This window comes from Malaclemys terrapin, chromosome 11 (assembly GCF_027887155.1).
Source record: "Malaclemys terrapin pileata isolate rMalTer1 chromosome 11, rMalTer1.hap1, whole genome shotgun sequence".
Classification (NCBI taxonomy): domain Eukaryota; kingdom Metazoa; phylum Chordata; order Testudines; family Emydidae; genus Malaclemys; species Malaclemys terrapin.
In genome coordinates, this window is record NC_071515.1 from 36,942,914 (window position 1) to 36,969,033 (window position 26,120).

Consider the following 26,120-nt stretch of genomic DNA (forward strand, 5'->3'; position numbering starts at 1 on the left):
AGCAACACAGGTGACCATGCAGTACCCCCAGAATCGCAAACGAGCTCCAGCATGGAGTGAACGGGAGACACTGGATCTGATTGCTGTATGGGGAGAAGATTCTGTGCAGGCAGAACTCCGATCAAAAAGAAGAAATGCTAATATATATGCCAAAATTGCACAGGGCATAATGGACAGAGGCTACAACAGGGACACACAGCAGTGCCGTGTGAAAGTCAAAGAGCTCAGGCAAGCCTACCAAAAGACAAAGGAGGCAAATGTTCGCTCTGGGTCAGAGCCCCATATATGCCGCTTCTATGATCAGCTGCATGGCATTCTAGAGGGGGACCCAACCACTACCCAGGGGCGGCTCTGTGTATTTTGCCGCCCCACGCACGGCAGTCAGGCGGCTTTCGGCAGCATGCCTGTGGGAGGTCCGCCGGTCCCATGCCTTCGGCGTACCCGCCGCCGAATTGCCGCCAAAACCTCAGGACCAGCGGACTTCCTGCAGGCAGCCTGACTGCCGCCCTCACGGCGACCGGCAGGCCGCCCCCAGCAGCTTGCCACCCCAGGCATGCATTTGGTGCGCTGGTGCCTGGAGCCATCCCTGCCACTACCTCACCACTGTCCGTGGACACCTGCAAGGGGGGAGTCTCACGCAACATGGAGGAGGATTTTGTGGATGAGGAGGAGGAGGAGGAGGAGAATGCGCAGCAGGCAAGCGGTGAATCCGTTCTCCCTGGCAGCCACAACCTTTTCATCACCCTGGAGCCAATACCCTCCCAAGGTGGGATCCCCAACCCTAAAGGCGGAGAAGGCACCTCTGGTGAGTGCACATTTGTAACTACATTACAGGGTTTAAAAGCAATAGTGTTTAATGTTTGATTTGCCCTGAAGACTTGGGATGCATTCGCGGCCAGTACAGCTACTGGAAAAGTCTGTTAACGTGTCTGGTGATGGAGCGGGAATCCTCCAGGGACATCTCCATGAAGCTCTCCTGGAGGTACTCTGAAAGCCTTTGCAGAAAGTTTCTGGGGAGGGCTGCCTTATTTCATCCTCCATGGTAGGACACTTTACCACACCACGCCAGTAGCGAGTAGTCTGGAATCATTGCAGCACAAAGCATGGCAGCGAATGGTCCTGGGTTTTGGTCGCATTCAAGCAACATTCGGCCTATATCTTTCTGTGTTAGCCTCAGGAGAGTGATATCATTCATGGTCTCCTGGTTGAAATAGAGGAATTTTTGTAAGGGAACATTAAAAGGACTCCGTTCATACTGGGCTGTTTGCACTCTGTTAAAAGGGATCATCCCTGAGAATAGCCACGCGGCGGAGGGAGGGGTGAAGGGATCATCCCAAATAGCCACGCGGAGGCATGGGGGGAGGTGTGTGCTGCACATCCACCCGAAAACCACAGCCCCTCCGTTTAAATGGCAAACCCAACCGGCATTGCTTGCTATGGGAAAGGAGGGCGCTGCAGTTTGAAAACATTCCCACATGTTATGAAGGCAAACCCATGTACCCTTTGGCTTACCATGGCTGCCTTGGAAACCGAATTCTGTTGCCCAGCTGTGTGTGATGTGTCACCATACCGGCAGGCGCTCAATATAAAAGGCAAAATGCGACCTTGTACCTAAAGCACATGTGCTGTCTGCTGTGAATTGCTTGATTCACTGTGAAAGAATCTCCCTTTTGTTCTCAGAAATGTATCATCTTAAATTTTACTCTCCCTTTTTATCCCCCCGCAGGTGCAAATGTTTCTATGCTCCCCCTATCATCTCAGTCCCTGAGATTATCGCAGATTAGAAGGCGAAAAAAACCACACTTGTGATGACATGTTTTCCGAGCTCATGCAGTCCTCCCGCACTGATAGGGCACAGCTGAATGCATGGAGGCAGTCAGTGGCAGAGTCCAGGAAAGCATTAAGTGAGTGCGATGAGAAGAGGCAAGATGCAATGCTTAGGCTAATGGGGGAGCAAACGGACATGCTCAGGTGTCTGGTGGAGCTGCAGGAAAGCCAACAAGAGCACAGTCCGCTGCTGCATCCACTGCACAACCGCCTGCCCTCCTCCCCAAGTTCCATATTCTCCTCACCCAGATGCCCAAAAACGCTTCGGGGAGAGGCTCTGGGCACCCAACCACTCCACTGCAGAGGATGGCCCAAGCAACAGAAGGCTGTCATTCAAACAGTTTTGATTTGTAGTGTGGCTACAATAAGCAATGTGGCCTTGTCCTTCCCTCCTCCCCCGTTCCACCCTACCCCACCCAGGCTACCTTATCAGTTATCTCCCTTTTTTTTTTTAATTAATAAAGAAACAATGCATGGTTTCAAAACAATAGTGACTTTATTTCCTTTGCCAGCTGTGATCGAAGGGGAGAGGGTGGTTGGCTTACAGGGAATTAAAATTAACAAAGGGGGTGGGTTTGCATCAAGGAGAAACACACACAACTGTCACACCGTAGCCTGGCCAGTCATGAAACTGGTTTTCAAAGCCTCTCTGATGTGCAGCACGCCTACCTGAGCTCTTCTAATCACCCTGGTGTCTGGCTGTTCAAAATTGGCAGCCAGGCGATTAGCCTCAACCTCCCACCCCACCATCAACGTCTCCCCCTTACTCTCACAGATATTGTGGGGCACACAGCAAGCAGTAATAACAATGGGAATATTGGTTGCGCTGCGGTCTAACCTAGTCAGCAAATAGCGCCAGCGAGCTTTTAAACATCCAAAGGCACATTCTACCACCATTCTGCACTTGCTCAGCCTATAGTTGAACTGCTCCTTACTACTGTCCAGGGTGCCTGTGTATGGCTTCATGAGCCATGGGAGCAAGGGGTAGGCTGGGTCTCCAAGGATAACTATTGACTTTTCAACATCCCCAACAGTAATTTTCTGGTCTGGGAAGTAATTCCCTTCTTGCAGCTGCTCAAACAGCCCGGAATTCCTAAAGATGCGAGCGTCATGCACCTTTCCCGGCCATCCCACGTTGATGTCAGTGAAACGTCCCTTGTGATTCACCAGTGCTTGCAGCACCATTGAGAAGTACCCCTTGCGGTTTATGTACTGGTTGGCAAGGTGGTCCGGTGCCAAGATAGGGATATGTGTTCAGTCTATCGCCCCACCACAGTTAGAGAAAGCCATCCACTATGACCTGCACATTTCCCAGAGTCACTACCCTTGATAGCAGAAGTGATTGCATTGGCTTCTTGAATCACAGCAGTTCCCACAGTAGATTTGCCCACTCCAAATTGATTCCCATCTGACCGGTAGCAGTCAGGCGTTGCAAGCTTCCACAGGGCTATCGCCACTCGCTTCTCAACTGTCAGGGCAGGTCTCATTTTAGTCTTCCTGCACTTCATGGAGGGGGAAAGCAACTCACAGAGTTCCAGGAAAGTGGCCTTACGCATGCGAAAGTTTCACAGCCACTGGGAATCATCCCATACCTGCAACACTATGCGGTCCCACCAGTCTGTGCTTATTTTCCAGGCCCAGAATCAGCGTTCCACTGTATCAACCAGCCCCACTGCAGCCATGATGTCCCAATTGCCACATCCCATGCTTTCAGGAATGTCCTTGTCCATGTCCTCCTCACAATCATCCTCATGCTGCTGTCTCTTAGTCAGATTCTGCACGTACTACAGTATAATGTGAGAGGTGTTTACAATGCTCGCAACAGCAGTGGTGAGCTGAGCGGGCTCCATGCTTGCCGTGCTATGGCGTCTGCATGGGTAACCAAGGAAAAAAGGCACAAAATGATTGTCTGCAGTTGCTTTCACGGAGGGAAGGGAGACTGACGACATGTACCCAAAACCATCCGTGACAATGTTTTTGCTCCATCAGGCATTGGGAGCTTAACCCAGAATTCCAATGGACAGCGGAGACTGCGGGAACTCTAGGATAGCTTCCCACAGTGTACCGCTCCATGAGTCGATGCTAGCCACAGTAGTAAGGACGCAATCTGCCGACTTAATGAGCTTAGTGGGGACATACACAATCGACTGTATAAAATCGATTTCTAAAAATCGACTTCTATAAAATCGACCTAATTTCATAGTGTAGACATACCCTTTGATTCCAATACTGCATGTTACAGTATCTCATAACACAATGGCCTTAACCAGTGAGGGGGCCAGAACGCTACTACAGAGCTTTGCAAGTTGCAGACCAGTCAACCTAAAATTGTGGAAAAGGTGTCTCTTTCTTTTCTTGTCCATTACTTCTCATAAAAAGACACTCTTATGGAAAAGTCCTTAAGGCTACATCTAAACTACAGGCTTGGGGTGTGATTCCCAGTTTGTGTACACATACTCATGCTAGGTTGAGAGCTTGCATGAGGATGAATAGCACGGGCAGTGATAGGTGGCGGCATAGCATAGCCATGCCAAGTACCTACCCTATTTCCAGGCACATTTGTATTCGGTCCTTGCCCAGCTAATCTGTATTGCTGCTGCTTGTGCTACTGTGGCTACATTGCCATTTACACTTGTACTAGCTTAATGAGACCTAGTATGAGCATGTGTACGCAAGCTGGAAATCACACCCCTAGCTCACAGTGTAGACATAGCCTTAGAATGATGAAGGATAAAACCGTCAAGGGTCTGTAGAAATTAATCTAAAGTCTATAGCATTTCAAAAAATTATATCCTCTTTGTAATCTTTTTAGAAACATTCTGTGGAATTCTGTAGCAGAATACAATTCTTTATTAAATTCTATACGATGGTTAAACCCCACTCCCCACAAAAAAACCACTGTTGAAGATTACCATTCTCTATTAAATTCTGTATATTTTAAGAGTAGGGCTGTCAATTAATCGCAGTTAACTCACACGATTAACTCAAAAAAAATTAATTGCGATTAAAAAAATTAATCATGATTAATTGCAGTTAAAGAATAGAATACCAATTGAAATTTATAAAATATTTTTGGATGTTTTTCTATATTTTCAAATATATTGATTTCTATTACAACTCAGAATACAAAGTGTACGGTGCTCACTTTATATTATTTTTTATTACAAATATTTGCACTGTAAAAATGGTAAAAGAAATAGTATTTTTAAGTTCACCTCATACAAGTATTGTAGTGCAATCTCTTTATCGAGAAAGTGTAAGTTACAAATGTAGAATTTTTTTGTTACATAACTGCACTCAAAAACAAAAACGATATAAAACTTTAGAGCCTACAAGTCTACTCCGTCCTACTTCTTGTTCAGCCAATTGCTCAGACAAACAAGTTTGCTTACAATTTGCAGGAGATAATGCTGCCTGCTTCTTGTTTACAATGTCACCTGAAAGTGAGAACAGGCATTCGCATGGCACTTTTGTATCCGGTGTCAGAAGATATTTACATGCCAGATGCGCTAAAGATTCATATGTCCCTTCATGCTTCAACCACCATTCTAGAGGACATGCATCCATGCTGATGACGGGTTCTGCTCGATAATGATCGAAAGCAGAGTGGACCCACGCATGTTCATTTTCATCATCTGAGTCAGATGCGACCAGCAAAAGGTTGATTTTCTTTTTGGTGGTTCGGGTTTTTTACAGTGCAAAAATTTGTAATCAAAATAAATATAAAGTGAGCACTGTACACTTTGTATTCTGTGTTGTAATTTAAATCAATACATTTGAAAATGTAGGAAACATAAAAAAAATATTTAAATAAATGGTATTCTATTATTGTTTAACAGTGCAATTAATCATGGGATTAATCACGATAAATTTTTTTAATTGCGTGATTAATCACAATTATTTTTTTAATCACTTGAAAGCCCTATTTAAGAGTAATTATGTAAAAAGTCTACCTCTAACTGCTCACATTGGCTTCTTTCACAAAGAAACAAAGCTTTGAATTTGGTCATATAGATGTCCTCTGCTGCTGCTAAGGCTGTGAATGCAGTGGTGGGGTAGCTGTGTGTCTATTTGACATTCAGAATGACAGCACTATAAATGAGGATTATTTTTTTAAATGTTCCTGCAGTTTTTAAGACACTTCTTCAAAATTGGTGATATAGTTATGATATAATCAGAGGCCTATATAGTTTTTCTAGCAAAATGTAGATCTGATTCAATTACAGCTATGAAATAGAAAGAACTCTTGTTTCACGAGGGTGTAATGAATTTTTGTCCTTTCCATTAAATATAATTTATAATATATGTACCTAGTCTAGTCTTACAAATTAAAGGCTTTACAGGCTTGCTTTTTACAGATGATGTCATGCTGAGGTTCCGTCCCCCTACATTTTCAAAGTGGTGTACAGAAGTTTTAGGCATGAAACTCTCACTAAAGTCAAAAAAATCACACTTCTTTGAAAAAATAAGTCTTTTAAAAGGGTTTTAGTTACTATACTGCAAAACAGGGTCTTTAAAATTCCTAGATTTACTGTTTTATTAGAGAAATGGGTGAGAAATTGAGGATCAAATAAGTTAGTGAAAGTGGTATAAATCATCAAATTAAGTTTGCCAGGGAAAACTGGATTTTTTTTTGTGTGTCTTACACATAAGACACACACACACACACACATATATATTTATAAAAATACACCCAAATTATACATGAAGATAATATTTTTCTTGGGTTTCAAGAAATCTGTAATCCACTTGAACTTCTCATTCTTGGTTCACACAATTAGCAGTAGCCCTTGTTAAAAATACAATGTATTTATTACCTTTATGGGTTCCACTCTTTCTTCTTATGTGAATCTACGATAGCTTAGTTCCATATTTTTTTAATGGTCACGTGCAAACTCCCCGTAGTATTTGATGGTCATATTTTTTGTCAGGAGAAAAGTAATTTCCCCTAGATTTGCAGTAATGTCTTGGATTTCCACACATGACCTCAACTTCATGATGATGTGGATTCTCAATGTACTTATCCCTTGAATGGCCAAATCCACTAGATTTATATAACACGCACAAATGTGGGATAGCTCATTAAGAATAGCAAAAGGGAACTTGATCTGAATTAAGTCATAAACTCCTGAACTCTTATGAAAATGGCAAAAGCTATTTTTTGTCCTGGAGATATTATCTGTGTCACTGTGGTCTCAGTCCACAGCACAATCCAAAGCATTTAAGTGTGTGCTTAATATTAAATCCTTTGAAGCCAATGGGAGTACTTACATGATTAAATTTGAGCATATGCTGAAGTACTTTTTTGGATCAACACCTATGTTTGTATAAAGACTTAAGATTTAAGAGGCACAGTGTAAACCCTCTTTCTTTAGGGCTGTTGTGGGACTCAATAGTCTTTACAATTATAATAATTATTAACTATTTGCAAGACCTCACAAACCCCAACTTTTTCACATAAAATCACATCTTGAATTGAATTCCCTTCCATGAGAAGAAAATCAAATTATGGTAAATATTAAACTGAGCAGGTACAAAGCAAGGAAGATTTAGATGGGAAATGGCTATTCGTTATTTTATCTAAGAAAACAGAATTGCTTAGTTGTAAAATACAACTACTTTCTTGGACATTCTATAAAGATTAATCACCATGTGGTGTGGATGTTGATTATAGGTATGATGAATGGCTATCATATTTCAATGAACAGTTATTCTTTCTTTAAATGAGAAACTACCCATGAAAGTACCTGGTTGAGATGAGTGCAAAAAATACAGAACCAAAATAACTCTCTATTGAGGGACAAAGAATCCTTTTCTCAACAATGGAAATACTTTGTTAATATTTATATATGTTTACTGATCTAGCTAGATCTGCAATAACTGAGTGGCATTTCAAATTGACATTATAACCAGATTTAAGAGAAGTCTGTTTGATACAGACTACCGGTATATTGGGATTTGTAGATACTGCTTTTTTTATGAAGCTCTCATAACACTGGCTAAGAAATAGAAAACAAAAGATGGAATAAATGGTTAGTTTTCAATACGGCAAAAGATCAACAATGGAATGCCTTAAGCTTTCCTTCTAGGATAAGTGTTGTTGGGGGCTTGACTTGTTGACACTGAAGATCCCTTCCAGTCCTATGTGCCTAGTATATTTATTAAAGATATAGGAAAGGGAGTGAACAGCAGGATAGAAAAGTTTGCAGATAAAAAAATTAGTTTGGAATAATCAAGACTAGACAAGAGAGAAAATTCAGAAGGAATTAACAAATCTAGCTAAATGAGCAGCACTGTGACAGAAGAAATTCAATGTTTACCATTACAAGCTAATACACTTCAGAAGAAATAATTTGAACTGATCATTCATATGGCTGGATTTTAAATTAACAGTAACCAGTCGGGAAAGAGACCTGGGCACTGTTGTAGACAACTAAATTAAAACCTCTGCTAAATGTGCTGCAGTGGCCCAAAAAGCTAATAAAATGTTAGGTTGCATAATGAATAGGTTAAAAAAATCCCAAAATATTATGACAAAATGTAATCCCCTCACTTAGAATTGTGTACACCAGGGGCAGGCAAACTTTTTGGCCCGAGGGCCACATCGGGTTTCATAAATTGTATGGAGGGCCGGTTAAGGGAGGGGGTTGTGGGCCGGCCCCCACCTCCTATCTGCCCCCCCCCCCCGGGACTCCTGCCCCATCCAACCCTCTCTGTTCCCTGACGGCCCCCCAGGACCCATGCCCCATCCAACCCCTGCTCTCATTCGTGACGGCCCCCCCAAGAACCCCTGCCCCATCCAACCATCCCTTCTCCCTGTCCCTTGACTGCCCCCGGAACTCCTGCTCCGAATGCCCCCTGCAGCCCCATCCAACCCCGCCCTCCTTCCTGACTGCCCCTCCCAGGACTCTTGCACTCATTCAACCCTTTGTTCCCCCCATGACCGCCCTGACCCCATCCACACCCACACCCCCTGACCACCACCCTGAACTCCCCTGACCTCTATCCAAACCCCCTGCCCCCTTACCGCGCTGCCTGGAACACTGGTGGCTGGTGGCGCTACAGCCACGCCACCTGGCTGGAGCCGGGCCATGCCACCGCTGCCACCATGCAGCATAGAGCATCGGGTCAGGCCGGGCTCTGCAGCTGCACTGCCCCAGGAGCTCACAGCCCCGCCTCCCAGAGCATTGCGCCGGAGCGAGCGAGCTGAGGCTGCGGGGGAGACAGGACAGCAGGGGAGGGGCCAGGGGCTAGCCTCCCAGGCCAGGAGCTCGGGGGCCGGGCAGGACAGTCCCACGGGCCGTAGTTTGCCCACTTCTGGGGTACACAGTTCTGGTCACCTTTTCTGGAAAGAGATATAATGGAAATGAAAGGGCTTCAGAGACAGGCAATCTAAGTTATTAGAAATATGGAGAGACTAATAGGATAAGACCCAAAAAATTGATACTGTTTGGAGCTGAGGGTTATAATATAAGCTAAGAACAGGATAAAGGGAATAGAGCAGGTACTTTGGGTGCTGCTATTTACCTTTTCTCATAAGGCAACAGCAGGACATTCAATAAATACTAAAGAGCAAAAAATGTAAAACTGCTATAAAGAAATACATTTTACACAACTCCCAATTAACGGATGGAACTCACTGTTACAGGCCAAGAGATTAAGAGGGTTCGAAAAAGAGAGTAGACATTTATATGGATAATAAAAACACCTACAATTTATATTAAATGCATACAACCATTTTTTAAAATAACGGATATTATCCTGAGTGCTTCATAACATAAACCAACCAGCCACCAGCTGTGTGGGTTTGGAAGAAACTTCCTCTGTGGGAATGCATAGATGCTGCAGAGTTGTCCTGTGTGCCTGCTCCACAGTTGCCCATCCTATGCAGAGTGGAACTTAGGTGGTTCCATGCACAGAGAGCCTTCTGCAGCTTCTGGATTGCTGGGTGAATATTTCCCTTAGATAAGGATACATTTTACTCCAGGTATGTATATTCATATTCATATATGTCTCAACGCTGTGGCCCATCCCTTACATACCAGCTGCTATTTCTGGAAGTACTCATTTGTAGAGCACCATATTTAAGGGAATGACAGCTATAGGCTAGAAATGATAATTAGCTAGCAGGGAGATACCTTTAGAAAGGACATAAGCTCAACAGTTTCATGAGTATCATTACTTCGAAATCAAAGTACAAATAAACATGGACTTTTTCTCTTTTAATTGCAGGATTTCAAGAGAACTATAATTATGCCTTTAATATTACACTACTTACACTTACTGTATATGGGTTTCCGATAAAATTATCTGGAATGTAAATGCGAGATGTATACCTGAGAACCTGCAATTAGTTATATATGTCGTAATTCATAGCTAACTGATGCTGCATAAATATTAATAAAACTTGTTTTTAAAGCAATTTATTAGACAGCATCAAGGAACCCTCTAATTTCTACTTATCCACTGTGAAAAATTGATTTTTTTTTCTTTTGTTCTGCATCAGGTGCTGTCCTACCATGCAACATGTTCAAAGGCAGAAGTTGACAAATTTAAGGTAAGGATTTACATTTCCATTTAGCGTACAAAGCAACTGTAAGATAAAATGAATGTAGGTCAGATAAAAAAAAAACCAAAAAGTCAGTTTTACTTTTATATTCAAAATAGACACAGAGGCCGTTTGTACAAACTGTTAATGGATGAGTGAGCATAGCTCCAAAAGACTAGTGGTTAAGATAAGTAGTCACAACTTCAGAATCTGCAGTATCTGACAGTACTTCTAAACCTTTTGAGATTCTCGTATTACTCGATGGGTAAGAGAAATAAGGTATTTTCTGTGCCAACTTCCATTTTCTTTAGTACAGCCAACACATTTAAATAATGGTATATTGAGAATGAGGAGGCAACTAATAATTGTGTGTGCATGCTGAATCCTGCAAGATTATCAGGACTTAATTTTTTAAGAAGGGACTGTGACCGATTCGGTCACAGAGACCCCCCTTGGGACTAACACTTGACGTGCTGAGATTACCTCTGAGCCCGTTTTCCCTGCCAGTTTGGGACTACGGAACCCTGCCTTGTTGAGCCAGACACGGTAGCTTGCTGCAGCACAGACCAGGTCTGGTCCACGCCCCAAAGCTGCAGACTTTAACTAAAAACTGCTCAGTAGGTCTTCTATCTCAAACATGCAGACACCCAATTCCCAATGGGATCCAAACCCCAAATAAATCTGTTTTACTTTGTATAAAGCTTATACAGGGTAAACTCATAAATTGTCTGCCCTCTATAACACAGAGAGAGATATGCACAGCTGTTTGCTCCTCCAGGTATTAATCACTTACTCTGGGTTCATTAATAAACAAAAGTGATTTTATTAAGTATAAAAAATAGGATTTAAGTGGTTCCAGAGCAAAATAAGTCACCAAGCAAAATAATGCAAAAACACGCAAGTCTAAGCCTAATACATTAAGAAACTGTTTACAGGTAAAATCTCACCCTCGGAAATGTTCCAAAAAGCTTCTTTCTAGACTGGGCCCGATCCTTTCCCCTGGTACAGTCCTTGTTAGGTCCAGCCAGGGCCGACGAGAGGGCGGGTGGGGGGGAGCCGATACAAATTACTGGGGCCCGTGGTCCGGAAGCGGGCCTGGGTACCGGCTTCCCCCCCCTCTCGTTGGCCCTGTTTAGCTGGTCCGCCCTTGCTGGAGGGCCCGAAAAAATTCTGGGCCCAGCTTCCCCAGATTCCCCTCCCCCCACCCCGGTCGGCCCTGTTTAGCTGGTCCACTCTTGCTGGGGGGCCCGAAAAAATTTTTTCACCGCGTCCCAAACCCGCTCTCGGCGGCCCTGCCAGACATCTTATGTGGAAACTAGGGGTTTTCTCATGACTGGCAACCTCCTTTGTTCTGTTCCACCCCCTTTTATAGCTTTGGCACAAGGCTGGAATCTTTTGTCTCTCTGGGTCCCCACGCCGCGTTCTAAATTGAGAAGTATCAGATAAAAGATGGATTCCAATCTCAGGTGACATGCTCACATGTCACTGTAAGACCTCATTCTTCATTACCCACGGGCTGGCGCGCACACACACACACACACACGCACTTGCAGGTAAATAAACCCATTCACAACCAATTGTCCTAGTCAATGGGAGCCATCAAGATTCTGAGCTGCCCTTAATGGCCCACACTTTGAATAATTACAAAAAGACCTCAGAGTTATACTTCATATTTCTAGCTTCAGACACAAGAATGATACATACATACAAATAGGAGGAATACATTCAGTAGGTTATAACCTTTGTTATACCTTACAAGAAAACTTTTGCATAAAGCATATTCTAGTTACATCATATTCACACTCATAAGTATATTTCCATAAAACATATGGAGTGCAACGTCACAGGGACTACTCTTTAGTTTCTGGCAACACTCCATGTGTGCAAATAGCTGCCTTTGACTGACTGCCATTATTTGTCTTCTGGAGAGCTTTTCAAGTTATAAATGACACTTCTGGGAGAATACATATTGTCTCCTCTCCTATACACAGTGGATATCAAGCTGATGGGAAGGTTAGATGTGGGCTGTAACACTCAGCTCTGTCTCCATTGCTCCTGACCTGACTACAACAATGTAATGAATCAGTATCTATTAATTTGGGGCATGGCTAGCTGACTGCAACTTAATCTGGACAACAGTGAGATGATCTAGGTTGTTTGGGGAAGCAGCAGAAGAGTTGGAAAAAATGATATCTGTGCCTGCATTGATTGACGATGTGGAACTGCCACTTCTAATTCAGTTGTGTATGTTCATTTTGCTATTAAATGCTTAGGCAGCAGTTGTGGCCTAGAATGCTGTTTGCATCTGTGTCTGATTAAAAGAATGCAACATTTTCTTTCACGTGTGTACCTTGCCACAGTTATCCACACCTTTATCACCTCAAATTTACAGTTCTGTAATGTGCTTTACATAGGAATACACCTTGAGGCCATTCACAAACTGAATCTAGTGCAGAATATTTTCACCTGCTTAAGACACTGAATTTCGTGTCAGGAGCCCAAAACACCAGTGCTCTGGGATCTGCCCTGGCTTACATTAAGTCTCTAGGTGGAATTCTAGGTATTGCTCTTAGCCCATAAAGCTCTCAGTGGTTTGGGGCACAGGCTGACATTTTCAATCATCATCATCTTCATCAGCTGTTCCATATTAAGTGACAGGACAAGTTCAGCAATATTTATAGCCAAACCCAGCAACCACCTTCATCAGCACTGGTTTCAATGGTTTCCTTCGTACAGATCAGTGGCGTAGCCAGGTTCTAACATCGGGGGGAGTGAACACCTAAAAAAAGGCACCACCCAACATATCAAATTACTAATTACCACTCCGCAAACCCCTCTGCGAGCTCGGGAGAGGCACCAGAGCTAAGCACTGCGAAGCTGGCCCAGCCCCTGCAGCCCCCACTCCCTGGCCCGTGCACACACTGTAGCAAAGGGATCAGCAGAGACCAGCTAGGGTGTGTGTGGGGAGTGACATCAGGGGTCCGTCTCTCCAAAGCCCCAGCCTCAAATTGCAACTTCCTGGCAGGTGAGCTCTGTAAGAGGAAAGCCCCCAAAGCGGGGCAGGCAGCCTCAGAGGCAGGGAGGCAAACTGGGAGCTTCCCCCACATGTGAAAAAAGACTCCGCATTGTCTGGAACCACCAGATTTCCGCCTTTTTTGAATTAAAAGCTCCAAAGGAGAAGCAGATTGCTCACACCAGGCTTGCCTTCCCTGCGTGGCGCGCAGCTGGAGTCTGGGCGCAGCAGACCCAGGAGTGGGCTGGGGTCTGGGGATGACCAGCCGCTGACTTGATCCTTTGGGCTCTGCCCTTGTTCTCAGCTCAGTGCCCAGATCTACTCCAAGCCCCCACCTGGCCCCGCCCTGACTCCGCCCTCTCCCTGCCCCTATTGGACCCCTTTCCAAATCCCCGCCCTCTACCCGCCCCGACTCCACCCCCTCCCTGCCCCTATTGGACCCCTCCCCAAATCCCCACCCTGGCCCCTCCTCTTCCCCAGTGCACCGCGTTCCCCTTCCTTCCCCCCACCACAGGCTTGCCACGTGAATCAGCTGTTTCGCGACGCAAGCGCTGGGAGCCGAGGAGAAGCAGAAAACAGTGGCGTGCTCAGGGGAGGAGGCGGAGCGGAGGCGGAGGTGAGCTGGGTGGGAGGGCAGGGACCGGGGAGCTGCCCGGTGGGTGCTCAGCACCCACCAATTTTTCCCCGTGCGTGCTCCAGCCCCGGAGCACCCACAGAGTCGGCGCCTAAGGTGCCGCTTTTGGAGAATGTGCTCAGTTGGGGAGCAGCCGCTCCCCCTGCTCTCCCACTAGCTATGCTATTGGTATAGATATATTATTAGGATAGAAGACCAATGAATTATGAAGTATACTTGCCAAGGAATGCTGCTACACAGTCATAATCATATGATCGCCAAAAGCTTCAGTGGCATGATAAAATTGCCAGTGGTGGTCATAGAGTGAACATCCAGCCAGGCTGCCTTACGTACCTACCTAGAGATCGATCAGGCTGGAGTGTGAGTTGCAAATAGGCTATGTCCCATTGGGATTTGCCTTGGTGATAACAACAGTCACCTGAGAGACCAGCTCTGACTCCATGTGATGCTGCTACACTTGCCGTAAATGGAGGTGCTCCAGCTGAAGCCCCCTTCTATAAATGGTGTGTGCTCTGTAAGGATTCCTTGACTACGGATCTCACTCCACAACATGATCCACCAAAGCCAGATTTAATATTTGCTGGTGGATATTCATTTGTGGGTCAAGGAGAGTGAATAATTCTTAAATATATTTTGTATTTGAATTTATATAGGGGATGTATGTTCAGACAAGGCTGGGCACATTACAAATTTTTTAAAATACACTAATAAATTTCCTCTGTCTCAGTCTTGTTTTTCTATCTTTGCCATCTTGTTTATCTTTGGCCTTATCTTTTTGTTCTTTATTTTATCTATGCCCAAAATGTTTTTTCCTTTTTATTTTTGGCTGCATAAACTTTTAAGTATTGGCTGTTACAAAGTGATAAAAATGAATAGATATACTTGAGGCTTATTTTTCCTGAGGCTATTGTCTATTATCTTATTTTTGTTGTATCACAATAAATCCAAGGGGTTGTAGTCTAGGCTGTTAAAGAGTTATTGATGAAATTCCAATTAAAATCAGCTTTAATTGTTGCAGCTGAGAATAATGCACAATGCTATAGTGGGTGCCCTTTTTAAAGAGTTACAATTCATCAGAGAAACCACATCACAAGCAAATGCCATTTCTAAGTTCCCAAAGTAACATATGACACTTTGGTTGCTATTGCTGCTATTCCCCTATTGAGAATTCACTTCCCGCCCCCCGTCCCCCTCCCCCCCCCCAAAAAAAAAACTTCCTTAATTCAAAGTCTACTTAGGCTTTGCAAAAATCTCTCAGGGAAAGTAGTGGAAGCAGCTTTGGCTGGGTGGCTGGGCAGTAGAGGAGGAAAGGTACAATCTGAACATTGTAAATTAACATGATGATAGGCCATGTAACCTAATAGGACTTTTCCATATCTGATTTCTATGATTGTCTCATTGTCATATCTCCACATTATACTTAGTTTTCTACATTTTTGAAGGAATTCCACTTCTTGAATTATTGGAATGTCCCTCTTAAAAATAGCTTGTCACTGATAATAGGTCTCAAAACTGGGTTGCCTTCTTTTAAAAATGCTTACATTATTACAAGTTACTCTCTAAATAACCCAGCATTTGGGGTCATACCAAAATGTTATTATTGGAGGTTCCATCTCAATAAGAAATCCAATTATATGGATCATTGCTCTTTGAAAATTCATGACACCAGCCTTTTCACTTTTTATCATTAAAAAAATTATTTTAGTCAGTGTGAAAATACATTTACTCCACTGTTTTTGTCTACAAGCACTTAGTTTCTTAGCATACATTTCTCAAAAGGCTAGTGTGAGAGGCAGAACTCTATGAAATGTAGGCTTGGTGTAAGTGGGTACAACCCTACTGACTTCATGAAAATTCCCCCATCTACTCTGCTGTCAATGACATAAAAGAATGATAAAATGTAATTTATGTAACCCACTTTCTCATATGATGAGAGAGGAAGGTTGGCCTTTTGGCTAGGGCACTGGAGTAGACTCAGGAGATCTAGGTAGTCAGTTCTGCCACATACTTCCTATGTGGCCCTTGGACAAAAATCACAATTTCTCTGGGTGTAATTCAGGCTCCATTGAAGTGATTGGGAGCTTAGCCAATGTCTTCAATGGGCCTAGGATTTCATTCTTTTTCCCTCAGATCCCTGACTTGTAAAATTGCATAATAATGCTTCCTTCTCGCAACCTTTGTCTGTGTTGTCTATTCTGATTGTAAGCTCTTAGTGAGGCAGGCTATCTGTGCACTGTTAATATGTATACAGTGCTTACTTCAGTAGGGCTGTGATCTCAGTTAACAACAAATGAAACGTTAGGGCCCAAAGCTGCATTTCTTGCCAATTTAAAAAAAGTCATTGTAATCAATGAGAGTTTGGGGTTGGGACCCTTTTTCAGTTTCTGTAGTTACAGAACAACAAGTGGATTTTAGATGGGGGAGGGAATTAGGGAAATTGACACCACTAGAGCTACTAATTAAAGACAATCAAGACTAACAGTATTAGGTTTCCCACCATTGTTCCCATAATTGGGATGTGTACAGTACTCCTATCTTCCATTTGAAAATGGATGTTGCTTCTGTGAATGATGTACAAAAGTAAAAGAATAGCACAAGTAACAGACATATAAACATAATATTATACTATGGTCTACACCTGAAGAAAGAGTTTCAAATAAATAATGCACTAGACAAATTTAATCTTTTCCTATTCACAGAATATCCATGAACAGATCCTCTCAAATTTATCTGCTACTCAAAATTATTCAACATTTTTTGTAATGTTCATTTAAACTCTGATGGCTTGCTATTTTGATCTCTGTTGCTTAGTTTGGACTGGTCACACAAATCATATTGTATTATTTCTATTCTCTGACTTGAACAGCATAGGTTCTTATAGGCAGATTTTTGCTGCAACTGCTTTGTTTCCAGGAAGCAAATTTAAAATTAGCCTTCTGTAAACATTTGTGAGCATGAGGTTAAAATGTGCTTTCCAGAAGTATTCTTGCACCTAAAACTCAATCATATGAATGTTCACAGGAATTGAAGACAAGAGTGATAAATACATAGATGAAGCAAGTTCCTTAAAAATACAAACGAACATTTCTCCAATTTTTGGAGAAATCACCCAGTTATACTATGGAGGCAAATCTCCTCTCCTGTGTTTCAGGATTATTTTACTTGAGTTAATGAAGGTCATGGGCCTGATTCACCACTATATTTCTCCTGATTTACATCTGTGTAATTCCATTACAAACAAAATCAGTTACATCAGCATAAAACTGGAGTCATCGTGTTGGAGCATGCCCCATATCTACATTAATTCATTTTCTTTAATTTATTGGGAAACTAGGACTATTTGTGTCTTTAAAAGCTGTGTGCCAAGTCAGAATGGAAGTTAAAGTACTCGGTTGTCTCTTCGATTTAAAATTAGGCCAACATCTCTAATTTCCATACTCCCATTATCAGTGTTTGGCTAAAATCATTTGTAATATTATTGAACAGAAAAGCCTCAGTTAACCGAATATAGGCTAAACAGAGTTTGGTTATGTCCTATAGAGTTGTATTATACTGCCTGGCTGGCGTCTTCTCATTGGGATCTAGATTCACCAAGCCTGAAACATTGTTGTCTTTTTTCCCCAGTGCTATCTGGATTTAGAAATCCAGCCTTCAAGAGTAAAGAATGCAGGACTGAGCCTCAGGACTGGATATTTTTAGAAAGAAAGAGTCACTGAATTCTGAGATAGGATTAAACAAGTACTATGTATTAGATCAGTTTTAAAACTCAAATAGCAAATAAACATACCCACAAACACACCTCACCTTAAAATTCAACTAATGTGTTTTACAGAGAAAATATGCAAACACTCCTCTCTTGATGTGTAATATACAAGAAGCTATTTTTAAAAAGCTAACCTAATTGTGCAGCTCTGAATGGTATAAGCCAGATCAATATTTAATGGCTATGATGCATTATTTATAGATTTTTGAGATAGTCCCTTCTGTAGGGTGAACAGTACACAGGAGAGCCACATGACAAAAATAATGAATCACCTACTGTACAAAATCTTTGATTCAGAATGTAGTGATAATAATATACCCTTTCTGCCTCAGCTACTTTGGCTTAACTGTGGCTCATAAAGGACTAGCCTAATTGTGGAAAACTGAAAGTTGTGCTTGGATTTTTGTTTCAAAAATTACAGATATTTCACAAAATAAAGATTGAGAAAATTGAGCTAAAAAAAGAAAACAAATTTTACTACTGCTACTTGACCTCACATTCTAAACAGTTGGACACACTGATTAGACAACTTATTTGCATAAATTGAATTATGTGAAGGCACCAGCTGTAATGGTATAAAATGAGTTTAGTACAACCATTATCTGAGGTTATAATTTTATACACATTCTTAGATACTCTGTGATGGACAGTGCAAATAAAATTCAATTGAAATTAAGTTGAAATAAAAAAAAAAAAAGTTACCAGATCTATAGATGTAAAAAAAGTTGGAAAAATTTCATTGCAGTGTTTCCTTTTTTAATTTCCATTAAAAAAAAACACCTCTAGTTATTTCAATTGAATAATATTGAGTTCATGTGGCAAAAACAAATACTCTTCACTTGCAGGACAGGTGGAATGTTTGGATTCCAGGATGATGTCTGTATATCTGTCTAGTGTATTTATATGGGGTCTGCCTCCATAGTATCTAAGTGTTTGGATCTAGGTAGGTTCCCCGCTGTGTCACTGATGGATCACATGAGTGAGAAGGGCAAGTTACTTCACCTCTTTATGTTTTGTTTCCCCATCTGTAAAAGGAGGATAATATTCAAACCCCTCTGTAAAGCTCACAGATTCTTGAACTAATAGGTACTATACCAATACAAAAGATTATGATGAATCATCATAAACCTGTCCAAAATGCATTGGGGTTTAGACTGAAAATTGAGATGGTTTTGATGTTTTCTGTGATTATTAGCGAGTCCTTTATTTAAAGATCTTAGGACTTTAGTAGAACATCTCTTATAGAACAGTCCTATGGAATCTAATAGGAATTAAACAATAGGTGTCTATAGATCTTTATTAAAATTCTGTGGAAATTACCCCACAACATTATGGAATTTAGTAGAATTATTTTTAATAGGAGTGTTCTATAAAATTTCATAGGGAAGTGATGTCTCTATATGATTATATGCTGTGTTAAAAAACAAGTGTCAAAAAGCAATATTGCTGTTCTGATTGCAGAATGAGGGAATGCCATAAATAGCAATATTAAATAATAAATGAGTACCTCTAACAGAGAAAGTCGACAACATTATAGTCAAACTGGAATATAAATCATATTGGTTTTAAAGCTCTACTTTGTTGTTTTTATCCATAAACTACAGGAAATTTGTTTTGTATTACTGTAAATAACAGGAAAATGGAACTAGATAATACAAGCAAGCAAGACATTCAGTTACGTTTTTTGAAGAATTCTTCACAAAAAGAAACTGAAAATTATTTACTGATTGTATTTTACTATACATCTAAATCAAAGCACCAAACCTCCAGGTTCCATTTACAGATATTAAAAATACATTCCTAAGGAAAAAATATGCCCAAATCAGCAGTCTAAAGAATGTCACTGATATTTTCCCTTTAATGCTGGCTATTTTCACTTTATTAGGTAATTGTTCACGCTACAGTAATGATATTTTGACAACAGTCAGGTTGAAAAACCTTAAAAAGGGAACGACGTAAGAAAAGGGATTGATGTGGACTAATTTACCCCATGCTAAAAGACTTCGTGTGTTAGTGTGTTGCTGCTATCAGTTATGTTGTTTATATTGGAAATTTTTTCCTTTTGTTGCATTCGTTGTGGTGTCCAGAAATACTGCCTCAGGGCTTAGATGCTGTTTCCAGTTTGCTTGTTTTTCCAAACAAATGTTAGAGACATTGCATCATTCATAGCAGAAGGTGAAATGATTCATTATCCAATATAGCTATTGTCTTTCCTTCAATCTGATTGGTCACCCTGCTCTACAGCAATCTCGTCATCTGAAAAGCTCTGTGGAAAAAATGCAGTCCAGCATTACTTTATTCAACCAACCCCAATGCAAGAAAGATAAGATGTAGTCCATAGAAAATGTCATCTGAATGATAGGAATATCTGCTTTATGATCAAGCATCAACACTTGTCAATTGATAAAGTAATGTGCTTCAGTCATGAACACTTACATGTGAATTTAAGTTTATACTGGAAAAAGACATGTAGATAGCAATAAAGACAGAGTGTCTGTATGTTCAAGTCAAGTCAGAACTAGTCCAGAATGACTCCTTGCTCTAGGAATGATCACTCATATTGTGAAGCCCCTCATTATGGATCTGAGTGTGAACCACTTACAATGGCAAGCAATTATTCACAGAAGTAGCCTATTGACATTGAGATGACTCGTATGGAATTGCTCACTATTGGGAACACCGGTTTCCCAATCTGGCCTTATTAGGAGCATTGTATTGATATTTGCTCTAAATACTTGACAGAATTCTTCAAAGTAATCTAGTACAAAACTGTATAAAATACATATGCATGTATTTTGTACAGATCTAATCTGACTTTTTTCTGTAGCATCCATTGGTTGGGAAACATGAAAAATATTTTCTGTTTTTCATCAAATTTAATTTCACTGGAACTTTTGACCAGCTCTACAGTATTGTCTACATACTATTTGAATGCTAAAGGAAGATTTTAATCTTAAAAATCATATTAAAAAGCAAAATCCTTTATATTAGTGATGGGGGGAAATTGCTTTTCTCAGTGGGGTAATGAAAATGGAGTAGGCAGTTTTTCTTTGTTAAAAGCTTAGTTCACTTTCTGGCTCCTTTGCTCTAGCAAAATGCTGCAATTTTTGGTTGCAAATGCTATCAGAAAATGCTTGATTATTTTTCACAACCTTCTACTGTAATTGTTTTAAAAATATTAATGGTAATATTCCTATAAGTTTATTTTTACAATTTTTTTTGCCAAAGTTAGCTTGGTAACATCCCTTTACATTTTTTAGGTAGCGCCAACTGGTTTGCATTTGAGCTAGAACCTCTTTGCAATTAGAAAGTTCAGGAGAGGTCAGAAACTGGAGATCCATAAGAAATAAATTCACTGTGAGATTAACATGTTTGGCCACTGGGTGCCATCCTTGCTCCATATTAAGGCTGGTAGTTGAGCAGCATTTCTCTAAAAATGTAAAATTCTAAAGAAGGTAATTCCAGTATAATTTCAAACTGTAATAATGTTTTCGTGTGTGCATGTACTGGAATATGTTAGCAACGTAGACAGTTTATTGGTGTTGCACAGGGGAGTGAGGTGAGAAAGAACCTAAAGAAATACCCTCACTGGTTCAGATCTGTTAAAATCAAAGCCCCATATCAAAAATTTCATTTCATGAATCTCTGTAAACTAATACAGTAATGGGGGTGGGGGCTGCTATATCCTACATGCACGCGAGTAAATTTGTTCCCATGAGTAATTTCAGTTGGAGTTCACTGGGACTACTTGCTGAAGTAAAGTTACTCACGTGTGTAAGTAGGCACACAGAGGCCATTAGGCATATATCATACAGACATCAGAGGCGTAGCCATGTTAGTCTGAATCTGTAAAAAGCAACAAAGGGTCCTGTGGCACCTTTAAAACTAACAGAAGTATTGGGAGCATAAGCTTTCGTGGGTAAGAACCTCACTTATCGAGGTTAACCTCGTTATCTCCATACTGATTTATACCTGCCTCTGGAAATTTCCATTACTTGCATCTGAAGAAATGAGGTTCTTACCCACGAAAGCTTATGCTCCCAATACTTCTGTTAGTCTTAAAGGTGCCACAGGACCCTTTGTTGCATCATATAGACAGAATCTATTATTTAGTATGTAAAAGTATGTGATTACAGTTTGGCAAAGTTAATTATATTGTTTCATTATCTGTCAGATCGATGCAGAATTATTTTAATCTACAGAGTTCATGCAACTACTTCTTTTCCTCCTAGTAAAAGGCCAGGCATAGTGAACATATTTTCTGACAGAAGAAATATGTTGGTAGTTTTGCATTTTCAGTCTTTTAAATGATAAACATTTTAAATATGTGAAAATTTTGATTCCAGCACTTCTATTTCTTGCTGCAACTGCATAGAGATTGTACAGATTGCACCCCAGGCGAGAACAGTAAACTGAATATTTTATGAGACAATTTCTGTGAAGGGTTCTGTCATCTTTCACTTTGCAGCAAGCTATATCCAGCACTGTGAACAAGAACAACAACTGGGAACATGGCACATCAATGTTTCCTAGTGTAGTTATGATCTTGACTGCACATGTACAGATCTATATATAGTATTTTAATAGTGTAATTGACCCCACTTTGTATCCCCATGAGTGACATGGCACTTAATACAATCCCTGGTTTACTATAAACTTGAAGGCAAAAGAAGCAGATGCTTTGTGTCTAGGCCCACATAGACTCGACCGCTAAATGGGTTCTAGATAACCACTTGCACATCTTTACTATAGAAGGTAGAAAGGAAAGGCTGTAAATATCCAGTGCATAGAAATATTAGTTAATTAATAAAAGGACTTTACTGTATATAGTCTAATTCAGTCTCCCACAACCAGCCCCTTAGATAGGGGACAGTCTCCTGTAGAAACTGCCTGCCAATTCATACTTCCTCAACTCATGTTACTGCTTGGTGGCCTTCTCCGTTGCCATGCAGCAAGCACATTCCTTCATGTAGCGATAGGAAGTAGTAGCAGTAGTTTCATCTGTCTCCTCCTCTTCTGCCACTAACCGGACTAACCTCGCCTCATTCCACTGTTTCTGGATTCAGCCTTTTTTATGGTCCTTGTTCCAAATCATCATCATTACTTATTATTTGTATTGTGAAAGCACCTGAAGGCATTGTGGTAGGTGCAGTACAAACCCATAAAAGCGATGGGCCTTGCCCTGAAGAGCTTACAATTTAAGTCAAATAGCTAATCAACTGGCTTCCTTCAGAAGAGAAGACTATAAACGCACCCCAGTTTAACCACACATTTTTGAGCAGGCGGCTGAACTGCTTTTAGGTCTCTCACTAGGTTTGCTTCTCCTGTCCTCCTCAACCCATTCATTACCTGCTTGGCATCTCTCCAGCCCCACTAGAGACACTTCCACCCTGCTGACAAGAGAAGGAACTACTCTTCCTTACTACCGCTTAGGCATCCTCCTGGTTCCTGACTCTTTTCTTGTATCTCCAAATTCCCAGGTCCTTTGGAATAGGGTCCTCAGGAAAGGCAAGGGAACTGGCTTAGCTCCTGAGAAGCCACCACTCACTTAATCCCCTGTGGGTCAGTTCCATTGCTCTGGAGAAGTTTCTGGTATCTGTGGTATCCCAGAAATTGTGACATTCTGTTGTGACGACCTGCTGACAGCTTTGGGCATTTCTTTGAATTGAAAAAGAAGTTTTACACGGTACTCTTGTAATAATATATATGCTTGATTGACCCTCTTCTCCTTGTTATTTAAGGCATTCAGCACTCATTGCAGGTTAACTGATATTCCAGAAATCTTTGAGCATTTTCCATCATTTTCTCCTACCTGAATCTGTAGGGGAGTATAATGTGAATCTGTAGGATGACAATGATATCCATGGAAACCGACTGATGTAATAAAACGGAATTATGACTATGCAGGATGAAGTAAATGTAAAAGCTGGTTTGAGTGGGTGGGTGGAAAAAAGCTCTTATTCATCACACACAAATACTTCAATAACAGCAAAGAGAATACACAAAGGTAAATTGTTTTTTTGGGTTTGAAAATCTCTTTTTCCAGTTTGCATCAATTTTGAAGTCCTTTTCAGTAGTAAATGTAAACAGCTGGGCTTTAGAGTTACCAGCACATTAAAATGAATGGGGGAAGTTCCTACCACTGTCTAAGCTTTTGGTTTACTCTGTTTGCAGACTCATCAAGACAGCCGTACACTGATTTTTATAGTAAATACAAAATCTTTGCGACTAACAGGGCAAGAAACCATTTTTGAAAGCTTTAGGCCATAGCAAAATATCATGAATTTAAACCCCTGCTTGATTAGAGTACTGTATGATGAGACACTGTGTCCCAGAAATAGGAAATAAAAATAGTATATTTTGTTGGAAATCTAAAGATTCTTATTACTATTAACATTTTAACCTACATCTTCAAACGAATAAATGAAGGGAAAGGAGAGGAAGAGAGAGAAGGAGAAAGTGGGAGATGATGGAGGAGAGGATCAGAAGTTTGAGTTTGGGCCCAGTCATTACTTACATAGGAAACCTTCAAGGTGAACCCTAGAACTGCCAAAGGTTTTGTTAAGCTACCACCTTCGACCCCAAGTATCAGAGAGGTAGCCGTGTTAGTCTGGATCTGTAAAAAGCAACAGAGAGTCCTTTGGCACCTTTAAGACTAACAGATGACATCTCTGTTGCTTCAACCCCAAAGCATTTTAGAGATGGATGAAAGTGATTCCTGTTTGTATTGATAATTTACAAAGTTTGTAAAACACTTTGGGATCCCTTAGGAAGAAATGTGCTAAATAAATATAAGTAAATAATAAATATTAATCTTAAGCGTTGAAAGGGCAGGTGTCTTCAGAGAGCTTATAAAATGTCCACCTTCTCTCAGAAATCCTTTGCCGAGAAGTTTTTGTCCTCCTTTCCCTATCTCCTTAAAAAGCTTAATTGGGAGTTCTTACACTCCATGGTTAGGTTCAGTCATTGGCATAGAACAGTGTGTGCCAAGGAGAGGATGTGGGTTTGGAATTTGAACTTGCTCATTTGCTGTCCATTATCAGGGCTGAGCAATGATGCAGAAGTGTCACTCAGCTTCAGGGACTGGAGGGAAGGTTAGCTTTGTGTCACTGTATAGCATTACCAATCAGCCTGTCAGGAGCCGCAGGAACTCAAGCTAGCCCTGTTAGCTATGCAAGAGCCATAGTAAGGCAAGACTTCTTTAGGGGAAAAAAACGGCTGACAGTGTCACTGGAAGCAAGCCGCCCTGAAGGTGCGTAAGATGTGATTTAATGACTCAGCATGTTGGGTATATTTTTAAAACCTGTACTTGCAACTCAATGGAAACTAAAAAGAACAAGATAAAGATGAAATTTTGTAGGAGAACTTTGAGGTTTTCTAGATTCTTTCCTGTAAATGGACGTTATTTATTTGGAGGTGTTGTTAATCTGATTTTGATTTAAAGTCAATTTAACACAATTCTGCTATAGCTGTCACAGTAGAGCTGAAATAAGATTTTATCCATAATGGAACACTATCCCACTCATATTTGCATAGCTTCTCCCATCTGTCACTATTCTGCCAGCCTGATATGTTACAAACTCTTTATCCTCTTCATTAATGTGCATGTTTCCAGGACTGTGCCAGCCGGCCATCTGACTGTACATCAGATTGCATAGTTCAACTTTTTCTCTGGCCAATAGGGTCAATACTTGCAATTGCATCAAGCTGCAGCAGCTGGATCAAATGCAGTGAATGCAGCTGATGTAGAGTTGGATAGAAAGTAATTTAATACGTGCACACATCTACTGCAAATGTATTTTTAAAGCCGTCTTCTCCTAGCCCCCCTTCCTCTCACACCTTCCTCCTTCCCCCCTTCATAGGGAGGGTTAGAAGACTGAGGCCTGGTCTACATAGGAGGGAGGATCGATCTAAGTTATGCAACTTCAGCTACGTGAATGACATAGCTGAAGTCTATGTACTTAGATCGACTTACCGTGGTGTCTTCACCAAGGTGAGTTAACTGCTGCCACTCCCCCGTCAACTCCGCCCGTGCCTCTCGCGGTGGTGGAGTACAGGAGTCGACGGGAGAGCGCTTGGGGGTCGATTTATCGCGTTTAGACTAGATGTGATAAATCCACCCCCGCTGGATTGATCCTGCCTGCCGATTGAGTGGGTAGTGCAGACATACCCTTAGTTTGGACATTTCCTTTGCCTCCAAATGACCCTGGATTTCTCCCTCCTTCTTTGAGAAGTCTGACTATTCTCCCTTACTGGGCTCTCTCCACTTGCTGGATCTTCTGGGAGGAGCCACTTGATCTCTCCTCTTCCTCCTAAATCTATTGCAAGAACAAAA

At 41.3% G+C, this 26,120-nt stretch overlaps 1 protein-coding gene across 4 annotated transcripts in view; it reads left to right on the plus strand.

Annotated features, from left to right (window-relative positions):
- The window catches only part of PDE11A (phosphodiesterase 11A), a 222,690-nt gene that overhangs the window by 127,524 nt on the left and 69,046 nt on the right, over positions 1-26,120 (plus strand). For all 4 annotated transcript variants that reach the window (XM_054044025.1, XM_054044026.1, XM_054044028.1 and 1 more), the window contains exon 10: positions 10,334-10,384. In XM_054044025.1, coding sequence (XP_053900000.1) covers positions 10,334-10,384 — 51 coding nt within the window. The remainder of the gene's footprint in view (positions 1-10,333; positions 10,385-26,120) is intronic.